Raw genomic sequence first — 13,597 nt, forward strand, 5'->3', positions numbered from 1 at the left:
TGTGAGGTTTATTTTAACAGTGGAAATTTTAAAATATTTAATACCGTAGGTGGTGACTTTCAAAAGGAAATAGGATCATGGCAGCAGATGATGACAATGGTGATGGAACAAGTTTATTTGATGTCTTTTCCGGTAAGAGCTACTTTTAATTGTCTTTCTAATTTCCTTTTTTGTTTTTATTTATTTATTTATTTTTTTACGAGACAGGGTCTCCCCCAGTTGCCCAGGGTGGAGTGCAGTGGCACCATCAATAGCTCACTATGACTTCAGACTTGGGAGCTCAAGGGATCCTCTCGCCTCAGCCTCCTGAGTAGCTAGGACTACAGGCACATGCCACCACAGCCATCTAATCATTTTATTTTTTGTAGAGAGAAGGTTTCACTGTGTGGTCTAGGCTGGTCTCTAATTCCTGGACTCAAGTGACCCTCCCTTTTTGCCTCCCAAAGTGTTGGGATTACAGGTGTGAGCCACTATGCCTTGCCTAACTTTAGTTTTTAAATTACAAAATCGTTTACCTATTCTCATTGGAAACACAGTCATTATCAGCCTTTTCTCTCTATACATAGATGAATTAATACAGTAAAATGCCTGGGACATGGAAATGCTTAATAAGTGTGAACTTACTGTATGCTTTCAAGCCTCAGAATGTAGTCAAATTAGTGATTTTACTAATATGAATGATGATTTTTATTGTTATATCTAAAAATATATAAGATAGGTTTTTGTTACTCTTGAAGTTAATATTTCTAGTAAATGCAATGATGTTTGTTGTTCAGAAAAAAATTGGACCAGGTGCGGTGTCTCATTCCTGTAATCCCAATACTTTGGGAAGCCGAGGCGGGCGAATCACGAGGTCAGTAGTTCAAGACCAGCCTGACCAACATGGTGAACCCCATCTCTACTAAAAATACAAAAATTAGCCGGGCGTGGTGGCATGTGCCTGTAATTTTAGCTACTCAGGAGGCTGAGGCAGGAGAATCGCTTGAACCCAGGAGGTGGAGGTTGCAATGACCTGAGATTGCGCCACTGCATTCTAGCCTAGATGACAGAGTGAGACTGTCTCAAAAAAAAAAAAAAAATTGATAGTCACAATGGATGATTAGTTTGAAAAAGAGATAACTGTCAATACCTGGTATTAAAATAAGCTCATAAAATAGAATTTCTTTCTTTCTTTCTTTCTTTTTTTTTTTTTGAGATAGAGTCTTGCTGTTGTCGGCCTGGGCTGAAGTGCAATCTCGGCTCATTGCAACATCCGTCTCCTGAGTTCCAGCAATTCTCCTGCCTCAGCCTCCCGAGTAGCTGAGATTACAGGTGCCTGCCATCACATCTGGCTAATTTTTGTATTTTTAGTAGAAATGAGGTTTCACCATGTTGGCCAGGCTCGTCTCGAACTCCTGACCTCAGGTGATCCACCCACCTTGGCCTCCCAAAGTGCTGGAACTACAGGTGTGAGCCACCGTGCCTGGCCCAAAATAGAAATATTTTAAATAATATGCAGAAGGTAAACTTCCAAATACTGACATAACATTATTATCTCTTTCTTTTAATGATAATCATGCTGTGACCTCATTGAATTTGTTGAGATATGGGCGTATGTTTATTGACCAGAATAATGATTCCTATGCCATGGAGAGTAAGAAGGGCAGTTATAAAACATGTTTAGTAGAATTCCTTTTTTGCGTAAAATAATGTTTTAAACAATTCATATTCATAGATACAGAAGAGTTCACACCAACTGTGGCCATTATAACCATTCTGGGTGGTGTTATTTGGTGTTTATTTTTGCTGATGTAGTTTCAAGTTGTTATTCTGTTATGTAATTTTCTTTGATGTTTTTTCCTTTGAAAAATTTTAAGCCAAGCCGGGTGCAATGGCTCACACCACAGTAATTCTAGCACTTTGGGAGGCTGAGACAGGTGGATCACCTGAGGTCAGGAGTTCAAGACCAGCCTGACCAACATGGTGAAACTCTGTCTCTATTAAAAATACAAAAATTAGTGGGGCATGGTAGTGCACACCTGTAATTCCAGCTACTCAAGAGCCTGAGGCAGGAGAATCACTTGAACTGGGAGGTGGAGGTTGCAGTGAGCCAAGATCATGCCATTGCAGTCCAGCCTGGGAGGAGAGCAAAATTCCGTCTCAAAGAAAAAAAAATTTAAGCCAACAAACAGAAAAATTGGAACTATAATATAATGAACAGCATTATTTGTCACCTAGATTCACAAATGATTACATTTTATCACATCTGCAACGATTAAAATTTGAAGGACAAAACTACAATTTAATCTGATTTTCTGGATGCAGCTGTTTTTATTTCTATGTATCACTGTCAAGCTGCTGTCTATACACACACACACACACACACACATATATATATTTTTTTTTTTTTTTGAGACGGAGCTTTGCTCTTGTTGCCCAGGCTGGAGTGTAATGGCATGATCTAGGCTCACTGCAACCTCTGCCTCCCAGGTTCAAGCAATTCTACCGTCAGCCTCCTGAGTAGCTGGGATTACAGGAGCGCACCACCATGCCCAGCTAATTTTTATGTATTTTTAGTGGAGACGGAGTTTTGCCATATTGGCCAGGCTGGTCTCGAACTCCTGATCTCAGGTGATCTGAACGCCTCGGTCTCTCGAAGTACTGGGATTACAGGCGTGAACCACCGCACCCAGCCAGGTTTGTTTTTTTGTTTTGTTTTGTTTTGTTTTGTTTTGAGATGGAGTCTCGATCTGCCACCCAGGCTGGAGTGCAGTGGCGCAATCTCGGCTCACTGCAAGCTGTGCCTCCTGGGTTCATGCCATTCTCCTGCCTCAGCCTCCCGAGTAGCTGGGACTACAGGTGCCTGCTACCACGCCCAGCTAATTTTTTGTATTTTTAGTAGAGACGGGGTTTTACTGTGTTAGCCAGGATGGTCTCGATCTCCTGACCTCGTGATCTGCCCGCCTCGGCCTCCCAAAGTGCTGGGATTACAGGCGTGAGCCACCGCGCCCGGCCCATATATATATTTTTTAGGCTAATCAAGTGAAGCAGTAGGAGAAGCATGTACATTTTAAAAATAGTCACAGCTACAGTGTACTTTCTACTTTGTGTCTTGCCTTTTTTTTTTTTTGAGATGGAGTCTCGCTCTGTCACCCAGGCTGGAGTGCAGCAGTGCTAACTCGGCTTACTGCAACCTCTGCCTCCCAAGTTCAAGTGATTCTCCTACCTCAGCCTCCAGAGTAGCTGGGATTACAGGTGTGCACCACTATGCCCGGCTAATTTTTGTATTTTTAGTGGAGACGGGGCTTCACCATGTTGGCCAGGCTGTTCTCAAACTCCTGATCTCAGGTGATCCGCCTGTCTTGGCCTCCCAAAGTGTTGGGATTACAGGCGTGAGCCACTGCGTCCAGCCTAGACTCTGTCTTTGTAAACACACACACACACACACACGTCTAGATGCACACCCATTTTTTTTCCTGACCCATTTGAGAGTAAGTTATATATATTATGGCCCCTTACCCCTAAGTATTTCAGTATGTATTTCATAAGGAAAAGTTGATTCTCTTATATAACCACAGTGTAATTTCAGTTTCATTAGATTTAACACTGATAAAATACTTTTGTATTTGATTTGCTATTTTTATTCCAGTGAATAATGTTCTTTATTATTGTAGTTGGATTTAGGTCATTTTAATATTTGAGTTTAATTTGTCTCATCAGTTATTTTTTTCTGATTTTCTTTCAAATATTATTTGAGTATATATTTACTTATTTAAAAATTTTTTTTCTCCCTTTAGCACTAGTGCTAACTGCTAGTAATGTTTGAGTATATTTTTGAAATGCATTTCATTTATGTATGAGCTTTTTCACTATACCTGTTTGTATTATTTCTAGTACTTGTTCGAGGAAGTGTATACATCTTTAACATTTTGTAGTCTGTTTACTAGTATTGTACCTTTTTACAATATCTTGCATGTATAGTTGCATCTATCTGCTCCCTTGCCTTTCATGTTATGAACCCCACAATAAAATGCTATAGTGTTTACTGGGCCGAGTGTGGTGTCTCACGCCTGTAATCTCAGCACTTTGGGAGACCAAGGCGGGCGGATTGCTTGAGCACAGGAGTTCGAGACCAACCTGTACAACACAGTGAAACCCCGTCTCTACCAAAATACAAAAAGTTAGCCGGGCGTGGTGGCGTGCACCTGTAGTCCCAGCTGCTCGGGAGGCTGAGGCAGGAGAATTGCTTGGACCTGGGAGGCGGAGGGCAGAGGTTGCAGTGAGCCAAGATCGCACTACTGCACTCCATCCTGGGCGACAGAGCGAGACTCTGTCTCACAAAAACAAAAACAAAAAAAAACAAAACGCTATAGTGTTTACTGTAACAGTTCTATGGATCTTAAATTAAGAAGAAAAATCAGGCCAGGTGCGGTGGCTCACACTTGTAATCCCAGCACTTTGGGAGGCCGAGGCGGGCGGATCACGAGGTCAGGAGATCGAGACCACGGTGAAACCCCGTCTCTACTAAAAATACAAAAAAAAAATTAGCCGGGCGTGGTGGCAGGCGCCTGTAGTCCCAGCTACTCGGAGAGGCTGAGGCAGGAGAATGGCGTGAACCCGGGAGGCGGAGCTTGCAGTGAGCCGAGATTGCGCCACTGCACTCCAGCCTGGGCGACAGAGCAAGACTCTGTCTCAAAAAAAAAAAAAAAAAAAAAAAAATCAGTCTTTTACGATTACTCATTTATTTACCATCTCCAGTCCTAGCATTCTTTGATATCCCTCTAGTAGCAGTTTCCCCCCGTTCTCTATTTGCTTCTGGACTCCAGATATACATTATGTGAGAACTTTTGATATTATCATGTAGGTCACTAAGACTCTGTTCTTTTTTAAGAAAGTCCTCTCTCATCTACAGATTGGGTAATTTCTGTTGATCTGTCTTCAAGTTCAGTGGTTCTCCGGTCAAGTACATCCAGTAATTTTTTATATTAGATATTGTAATCTTCAGTTGTAGGTTTTTCATTTGGTTCTTTTTCATTGTTTCTGAGATTTTCTATGTAGTAAGTTTGTGTTTGTCTGTGTGGGTTTTTTGGAGACAAGTTCTTCCTCTGTCAGCCAAGCTGGAGTATAGCGGCATGAACATGGCTCACTTCAGCCTCGACCTCCTTGGTTCAAGTCATCCTCCTGCCTCAGTCTCCTGAGTAGCTGGGACTACAGGCATCTGCCACCATGCTCAGCTAATTTTCTTTTAATTTTTTTTGTAGAGACAGAGTCTTACCATGTTACCTAGACTGGTCTTGAACTCATGGGCTCAAGCAATCCTCTGGCCTTGGCCTCCCAAAGTGTTGGGATTACAGGTGTGAGTCACTGCACCTGGCCACCATGTAGTAACTTTGGATTGAATAATCAACATTGTAAATGAAACGTTAGACACTGGATGCTGTTAACATTCCTCTGAAGAGTTGTTTTTAATTTTAGCAGATATTTAACTCACCTGAACTTACAATTCGGTCTCTTCTGTAAGAGCAACTGAAATATCTGTTTTAGATTTAGCTGGCTTTTTGGAGTTCTACCCTTTTTTGAGGGTCACCCAGAGATTTGGGCAGAATTTAGGTAATGCTCTTTGTGGATTTCTGTAATTCCCCTTTCATGTACTAGTCACTGTTACCATGACAAATTCTTTTCTCCGGTTCTTCAAGCTACTAGGACTGGAGGTTTCTATCTTGAGCTGTCACTGCCCAGTGTAGCTACAACTAGGGCCTGTCTTTATACAAAAAGCAGTAATAAAAGGGGACAGGGAACTTGGGAGGTGGTATTTTCTTTCAGTTGTCATTACCCTTTTAGTTTTTGCCTGCTTTAGGTTGTTCTCTAGCTCTTTAGATAGCTTCGAATGTTTTATTTAGTGTCTACAGTAGTTACCTGCAGAAGGATTGGTTTCGTAGAAACTACTCTGCTATAACTGGAATTGGAACTCTTTCAGTAGAATATATATGTATGAGACAGGATCTCGCACTGTCACCCAGGCTGGAGTGCAGTGGCATAATCATGGCTCGCTGCAGCCTTGACCTTCTGGGCTCAAGCAGTCTACCTCAGCCTCCCATGTGCCACCACACTGTCCAGCCTGTCTTGACCTCCTGAGCTTAAGCAATCCTCTCTCCTCAGCCTCCTAAAGTGGGGGGATTACAGGTGTGAGCCACTGCTCCTGGCCTCACTAGTATATTTTTGAAACTGAATTTTTAAAGTCTATATCTGAGGTAGTCAATAAATAAATCTGTGTGCCAAAATCTTCCTGTTTATAACTATGTGTAGAGACAGTGTCTGTAATGTCTGTCTGTCTCTCTCTCTCCCTCTCTCTCTCTCTCTCTTTAATTTGAGACATGGTCTCACTCTGAAATCCAGGCTAGAGTGCAGGGGCACAATCTTGGCTCACTGCAACCTCCACCTCCCGGGTTCAAGCAATTGTCGTACCTCAATCCCCCTAGTAGCTGGGATTACAGGCATGCACCACCACTCCTGGCTAATTTTTGTATTTTTAGTAGAGACAGAGTTTCACCGTGTTGTCCAGGCTGGTCTCCAACTCCTGGGTTCAAAGTGATCTGCCTACCTCGGCCTCCCAAAGTGCTGGGATTACAGGCATGAGCGACCACGCCCGGCCTTTTTTTGTATTTTTAGTAGAGATGAGGTTTCGCCCTGTTGCCCAGGCTAGTCTTGAACTCCTGAGCTTAAGCGATCCGCCTGCCTCAGCCTCCCGAAGTGCTGAGTTTACAGGCGTGAGCCACCGTGCCTGGCTTATCTCTTATTTAAAGCAAAACTGTTAAATCTCTTTCTTTTCCTGGTCCTTCAGTGTAGGAATGGAAAAATCTCAGTGCCTAAAGTCATTTTTAACTAGTCTTTGCCTTTCTTGCAGCTTCTCCTCTTAAGAACAATGATGAAGGCTCATTGGACATATACGCTGGGTTGGACAGTGCTGTTTCTGGTATGTGAATTCCATAAAAATAGTTTCTTTTTTTTGGTCAGTTCATTGTTTTGTGGTTACTAAATCCTGGTATATCATAGCTCCTAAACAATTTGCCCATTCTTTGTAATTACGCTGAGGTAATTCTTTTCTTTCTTTTCCCCCACAGTAACTTCCAGAACCCAATCTTAACCAAAGCTTGATCAGAAAAACAAATTAGCACACAGGTTTTTTATTCATCTTGGTCTCAGATTTAATTGAGCCTTGTGCAAAAACATTTTCTACTATTGAAGTGCAACTAGTGCTGGTGTCAGTTACTACTCACTCATACTCTTTTTTTTTTTTTTTTTTTTTTGAGATGGGGTCTCACTCTGTTGCCCAGGCTGGAGTGCAGTGGCTTGATCTTGGCTCACTGCAACCTCTGCCTCCTGGGTTCAAGTGGTTCTCCTGCCTCAGCCTCCCAAGTAGCTGGGACTACAGGCATGTGCCACCACACCTGGCTAATTTTTTGTATTTTTAGGAGAGACACGGTTTCACCATGTTAGCCTGGATGGTCTCGATCTCCTGACATCGTGATCCGCCCACCTCGGCCTCCCAAAGTGCTGGGATTACAGGCGTAAGTCACCACGCCTGGCCGCACTCATACTCTTGAAGGTTATATGATGTTAGAACATTTGAAAAGTGTAAGTTACTATAAATATTTTTAAACGTATCAGTAAGAGTGATATGCTGAGAATCTAATGACCTATTCAAATTAGAAACCTTTTCCATAATCAGATTTCTTAGAGTTTTGAACAGTTATGATCTTCATGCCTAATTTGGTTGACACAACCATTTTAGGTAAATTGGTAGTCCGTCTGTAAAATCAGTATAAATTTGGAATGTAGGATAAGTGAAATGTAGGATGAAGTATAGGAGATGGAGAAATGTATAATCTTTGAAGCAGACAAAATATCAAAAAGTGTTAACAAAGCTGGGCACGGTGGCTCACGCCTGTAATCCCAGCACCTTGCAAGGCTGAGGCGGACGGATCCCCTGAGGTCAGGAGTTGGAGACCAGCCTGGCCAACATAGTGAAACCTCGTCTCTACTACAAATACAAAAAAAAATTAGCTGGGCATGGTGGCACGTGCTTATAGTCCCAGCTACTCAGGGAGGCTGAGGCAGAAGAATCGTTGAACCCAGGAGGTGGAGGTTGCAGTGAGCCAAGATTGCGCCACTGTACTCCAGCCTGGGCGACAGAGGGAGACTCCTAAAAAAAAAAGGTGTGACAAATATTTTCACTTTGTGAGACCAAGGCGGGTGGATTTCTTGAGGTCAGGAGTTCGAGACCAGCCTGGCCAACATGGTGAAACACCGTCTCTACTAAAAATACAAAAATTAGTGGGACATGGCGGCGTGCGCCTGTAATCCCAGCTACTCGGGAGGCTGAGGCATGAGAATGGCTTGAACCTGGGAGGGCGAGGCTACAGTGAGCCAAGATTTGCGCCACTGCCACTGCACTCTAGCATGGGTGACAGAGCGAGACTCAAAAAAAACAAAACAAAAAGCGTAACAAGTATTTTTATGGGAGGTTTTTTTCGTTTGTTTGTTTTTAGACAGCGCTTCCAAATCCTGTGTACCATCAAGAAATTGTTTGGACTTATATGAAGAGATCCTGACTGAAGAAGGAACTGCAAAGGAGGCAACATATAATGATGTATGGGTTGCCACAATTATTAAGGACAGTTATTTACTGTTTTGTAGCTTCTGAAGAGTAGTCAGCTGCTTAGTTTTGAACAAATATTTTGTTTAGGAACTTAGCTCAGAGACTAACAAATATTTAAATCAGTTTTTGTCTTCAGACCTGCTTTTTAAAGGAAAGTTTTCTGAACACTTGTCTAAATTTGGTTATAATTTTGCTTGACCCAATTTAAGTATCTGAATATAAAACCTCAACAGCCAAACAGTGTTATAACATTTTTTCTTTCATGATATGTACAAAGTTAAATTATATGTTGCATAAAATGTCCTGAGATTTCTATTTCTTTCTACTATATTTGAATTTTAAGGTTTGGATGTTGAATGTGAAACTAAACAAAATAGATTATTTGTAGGCTTAACTTTAAAACTGGTTATCTTTCTGGTAGAAGTAGACCTCATCTGCCTTCTTAGTGAATTGATTTGCAAATTTTAAAATATTTTGAAATGGCAATTAAGCTAAGAAAATAATTTTGAATGATACTTAAATTAATCCTTTTATATTTTATAGTTGCAAGTAGAATATGGAAAATGTCAACTACAAATGAAAGAGCTGATGAAAAAGTTTAAAGAAATACAGACACAGGTAGGGTATAAATGAAAACATAAAAAACAAATTACCAGGCACAGTGACTCACACCAGTAATTTCAGCACTTTGAGAGGCAGAGGTGAGAGGATTGCTTGAGGCCAGGAGTTTGAGCCCAGCCTTAGCAAGGTAGCGAAACCTCATCTCTACAAAAAAATAAAACAATTAGCTGTGTATGGCCCCCTGTAGTCCTAGCTACTTAGGAGGCTGAGGAGGGAGGACTCTTGAACTCAGGAGTTTGAAGTTACAGTGAGCTGTGATTTTGCCACTGCACTCCAGCCTGGGTGACAGAGCAAGACCCTGTCACTTAAAGAAAAAAAAAAAAAGTTGTTATAAATAGAAATTAAAATGTTAAAACTGTTGACAGTTTATAAGGAAGCTTTCTTTTAGTATTAAATGAAATAGCAAATGTGGCAAGTATGCATTATTTCCTGAGTTGGTGAAATTGAATGAAATAGCAAATGTGGCAAATATGCATTATTTCCCGAGTTGATGAAACTGATAAAGGAAAACGGCTTGATTTGTTAAATGACATTGATTATAAAGGGTCTGTTAGACTTAGGCCAATTAATAGTTAATTAATAGAAAATTTGTGGAGATGATGACAACTGGTTTAAAAGAATGGTTTTGAGGAGCAAAGATACGGGTTTAAGATGGCTCTTGGGAGACACTGATGATGCCTTCACAGCTTTTGCCAAAATGGCCTATTTTGTGACTGTGCTGCAAAAATCAGGAATGTCATGTCCTGTTCTAGTTTTTACTTTTTGGTAAAATTGTATCTCTTCCTTCTCTTTCCCCTGAAAGAACCAGTGAACTCTCAATTCTTTCTTTGTTTATCTGGGAACTAATACATCTTTTTTTTTTTTTGATGGAGCCTCGCTCTTCACCAGGCTGGAGTGCAGTGGCATGATCTCGGCTCACTGCAACCTCCAGCTCACTGCAACCTCCACCTCCCAGGCTCAAGTGGTTCTCCTGCCTCAGCCTCCCAAGTAGCTGGGATTACAGGCACCCGCCACGACACCTGGCTAATTGTTGTATTTTTAGTAGAGACAGGGTTTCAGCATGTTGGCCAGGCTGGTCTTGAGCTCCTGACCTTAGGCGATCCACCTGCCTTGGCCTCCCAAAGTGCTGGGATTACAGGCGTGGGCCACCACGCCCAGACTGGACTAATACATCTTTGCAAATTTAACCAAAGCTGTTAAATATAACCTAATTCTTATCATTTTTATTTTCAATTTTCAAGATCATGGCCCAGGCAGAACTTACTTTTTCTGCTGTTCATTGGTTTTTCATTTCAATCTCTATTTTAAGTAGTTTCACTTTAAGTGGGACTATTTCTGGTGCCAGTTATCTTCTCTTTTTTTTTTTTTTTTTGAGATGGAGTCTTGCTCTGTCGCCCAGGCTGGAGGGCAGTGGCACAATCTCGGCTCACTGCAAGCTCCTCCTCCTGGGTTCACGCCATTCTCCTGCCTCAGCCTCCTGAGTAGCTGGGACTACAGGCGCCCGCCACCACACCCGGCTAATTTTTTGTATTTTTAGTAGAGACGGGGTTTCACAGTGTTAGCCAGGATGGTCTCGATCTCCTGACCTCGTGATCCGCCCACCTCGGCCTTCCAGTTATCTTCTCATAGTCTCAGCTTCCCCACCTGTATAAGAGGGATAAATAGTACTCCTCATAGGGCTTATAAATGTGTGATGCCTGCATGTAGTTAACATTCAATAATTATCAGCTAATATATGTAATAGTATTAGTAACCCTATAGGTATGTACTTTATTAATATAGTTTGTGGTGTTTTAGAATTTCAGCTTAATAAACGAAAACCAGTCTCTTAAGAAGAATATTTCAGCACTTATCAAAACTGCCAGAGTGGAAATAAACCGCAAGGATGAAGAAATAAGTAATCTTCACCAAAGGTATTACTGAGCAGTGTAGCTGTTATAAATTAAGTGGGTATTGATATGTGGAATATTTTTAACTTTGAGAGGAAAGATGAAAATAATGTATTTTTTTTTTTTTTTTTTTAGAGACAGGGTCTCATTTTGTCACCCAGGCTGGAATGCAGTGGTGTAATTATAACTCAATGTAGCCTCCACCTCCTGGGCTCAAGGGATCCTCCTTCCTCAGCCTTCCAAGTAGCTGAGACAACAGGTGCACAACACCATGTCTGCCTAATTTTTTTATTTTTTATTTTTGGTGGAGACAGGGTCTCACTATGTAGCCCACACTGGTCTTGAACTCCAGGCCTCAAGTGATCCTCCTGCCTCTGCCTCCCAAAGTGTTGGGATTATAGGGGTGAGCCACCATGCTTGACCCACATATGATTATTAATAGAACATTGTGGCCAGGCGCAGTGGCTCGTACCTGTAATCCCAGCACTTTGGGAGGCTGAAGGGGACAGATCACTTGAGCTCAAGAGTTCGAAACCAGCCTAGCCAACAGGGTGAAACCCTGTCTCTACTAAAAATACAAAAATTTGGCTGGGCGTGGTGGCTCATGCCTGTAATCCTAGCACTTTGGGAGGCCGAGGCGGGCAGATCACCTGAGGTCAGGAGTTCGAGACCAACCTGACCAACATGGTGAAACCCCGTCTCTACTAAAAAAAAAAAAACAAAATTAGCTGGACATGGTGGCGCATACCCAGAATCACAGCCACTTGGGAGGCTGAGGCAGGAGAATCTCTCGAACCCAGGAGGCATAGGTTGCCGAGATTGTGCCATTGCACTCCAGCCTGGGCAACAAGAGTGAAACTCCATCTCAAAAAAAAAAAATATTAGCCAGGCATGGTGGTGGGTGCCTATAATTCCACCTACTTGGGAGGCTGAGGCAGGAGAATCACTTGAACCTGGGAGGCAGAGGTTGCAGTGAGCTGAGATCATACTACTGCATTCCATCCTTGGTGACAGCGAGGCTCCATCTCAAAAAAAATAAAAGGAAGCACATAAAAATAGAACATTGCCACATATTTCTCTGAATATATTTAGTTTCCTAAAACACTGAGTTCTTGCTCTAATACTGTTTGCCCTGATGAGATGCTGGTGTATATGTCATGGGTTCTTCTAGGTCCCCACTAAATTACTAAAATATCAAGAGGGCATCTGTGCTCATATACCCTATTAATAAACAGCCCTTATACTATCCCTCAATTGTATATTATTTTCTTTCTCAAGGGGATTTTCTCCATTAATTTCTCTCTTTTATTGGTTGGAGGCAATATTTTGCTCCAGAGAAGTTCATATCTTCATAGCCTAACCTCTGAAAAAGTTGTCTAAACTTGTAAACTTGTTTTCGTTTTCTTTCTTTCTACTAACTCACTTTTTTTTTTTTTTTTTTTTGAGACGGAGTCTTTTTTTTTTGAGACGGAGTCTCGCTCTGTCTCCCAGGCTGGAGTGCAGTGGCGCAATCTCGGCTCACTGCAAGCTCTGCCTCCCAGGTTCCCGCCATTCTCCTGCCTCAGCCTCTCCGAGTAGCTGGGACTACAGGCGCCCGCCACCACGCCAGGCTAATTTTTTTTTTGTAATTTTAGTAGAGACGGTGTTTCACCGTGGTCTCGATCTGTTGACCTCGTGATCCGCCCGCCTCGGCCTTCCAAAGTGCTGGGATTACAAGCATGAGCCACCGCGCCCGGCCTGGGACGGAGTCTTTCTCTGTCTCCCAGGCTGGAGTGCAGTGGCGCTATCTCGGCTCACTGCAAGCTCCGCCTCCCGGGTTCACACCATTCTCCTGCCTCAGCCTCCCGAGCAGCTGGGACTATAGGCGCCCGCCACAACGCCCGGCTAATTTTTTGTATTTTTCGTAGAGACGGGGTTTCACCCTGTTAGCCAGGATGGTCTCGATCTCCTGACCTCGTGATCCGCCCGCCTCAGCCTCCCAAAGTGCTGGGATTACAGGCTTGAGCCACCACGCCCGGCCTCACTTTTTTTTTTTAAGATGGAGTCTCACTCTGTTGCCAGGCTGGAGTGCAGTGGCGTGATCTTGGCTCACTGCAACCTCCCCCTCCTGGGTTCAAGCAATTCTTCTGCCTCAGCCTCCTCAGTAGTTGGGACTACAGGCGCGCGCCACTGTGCCTGGCTAATTTTTGTATTTTTAGTAGAGATGGGGTTTCACCATGTTGGCCAGGGTGGTCTTGATCTCTTGACCTCATGATCCGCCTGCCTCGGCCTCCCAAAGTGCTAGGATTACAGGCATAAGCCACTGTGCCCAGCTTTTATTTTTTTTATTTTTTTATTTTTTTATTTTTTTTTTTTTACACAGAGCCTCACTCTGTCGCCCAGGCTGGAGTGCAATGGTGCAATCTCAGCTCACTGCAACCTTCGCCTCCCAGGTTCAAGTGATTCTGCC

General features: G+C 42.7%; 1 protein-coding gene across 6 annotated transcripts in view; it reads left to right on the forward strand.

Annotated features, from left to right (window-relative positions):
- The window catches only part of CASP8AP2 (caspase 8 associated protein 2), a 49,257-nt gene that overhangs the window by 18,071 nt on the left and 17,589 nt on the right, over nucleotides 1–13,597 (forward strand). For 5 of the 6 annotated variants that reach the window (XM_055258924.2, XM_063619420.1, XM_055258926.2 and 2 more), the window contains exons 2-6: nucleotides 50–132; nucleotides 6,884–6,952; nucleotides 8,529–8,629; nucleotides 9,182–9,256; nucleotides 11,057–11,172. In XM_055258924.2, coding sequence (XP_055114899.2) covers nucleotides 78–132; nucleotides 6,884–6,952; nucleotides 8,529–8,629; nucleotides 9,182–9,256; nucleotides 11,057–11,172 — 416 coding nt within the window. In that variant the 5' untranslated portion in view covers nucleotides 50–77. The remainder of the gene's footprint in view (nucleotides 1–49; nucleotides 133–6,883; nucleotides 6,953–8,528; nucleotides 8,630–9,181; nucleotides 9,257–11,056; nucleotides 11,173–13,597) is intronic. The other variant, XM_063619424.1, reaches the window with a different exon arrangement.

Source organism: Symphalangus syndactylus, chromosome 2, assembly GCF_028878055.3.
Source record: "Symphalangus syndactylus isolate Jambi chromosome 2, NHGRI_mSymSyn1-v2.1_pri, whole genome shotgun sequence".
Lineage (NCBI taxonomy): Eukaryota > Metazoa > Chordata > Mammalia > Primates > Hylobatidae > Symphalangus > Symphalangus syndactylus.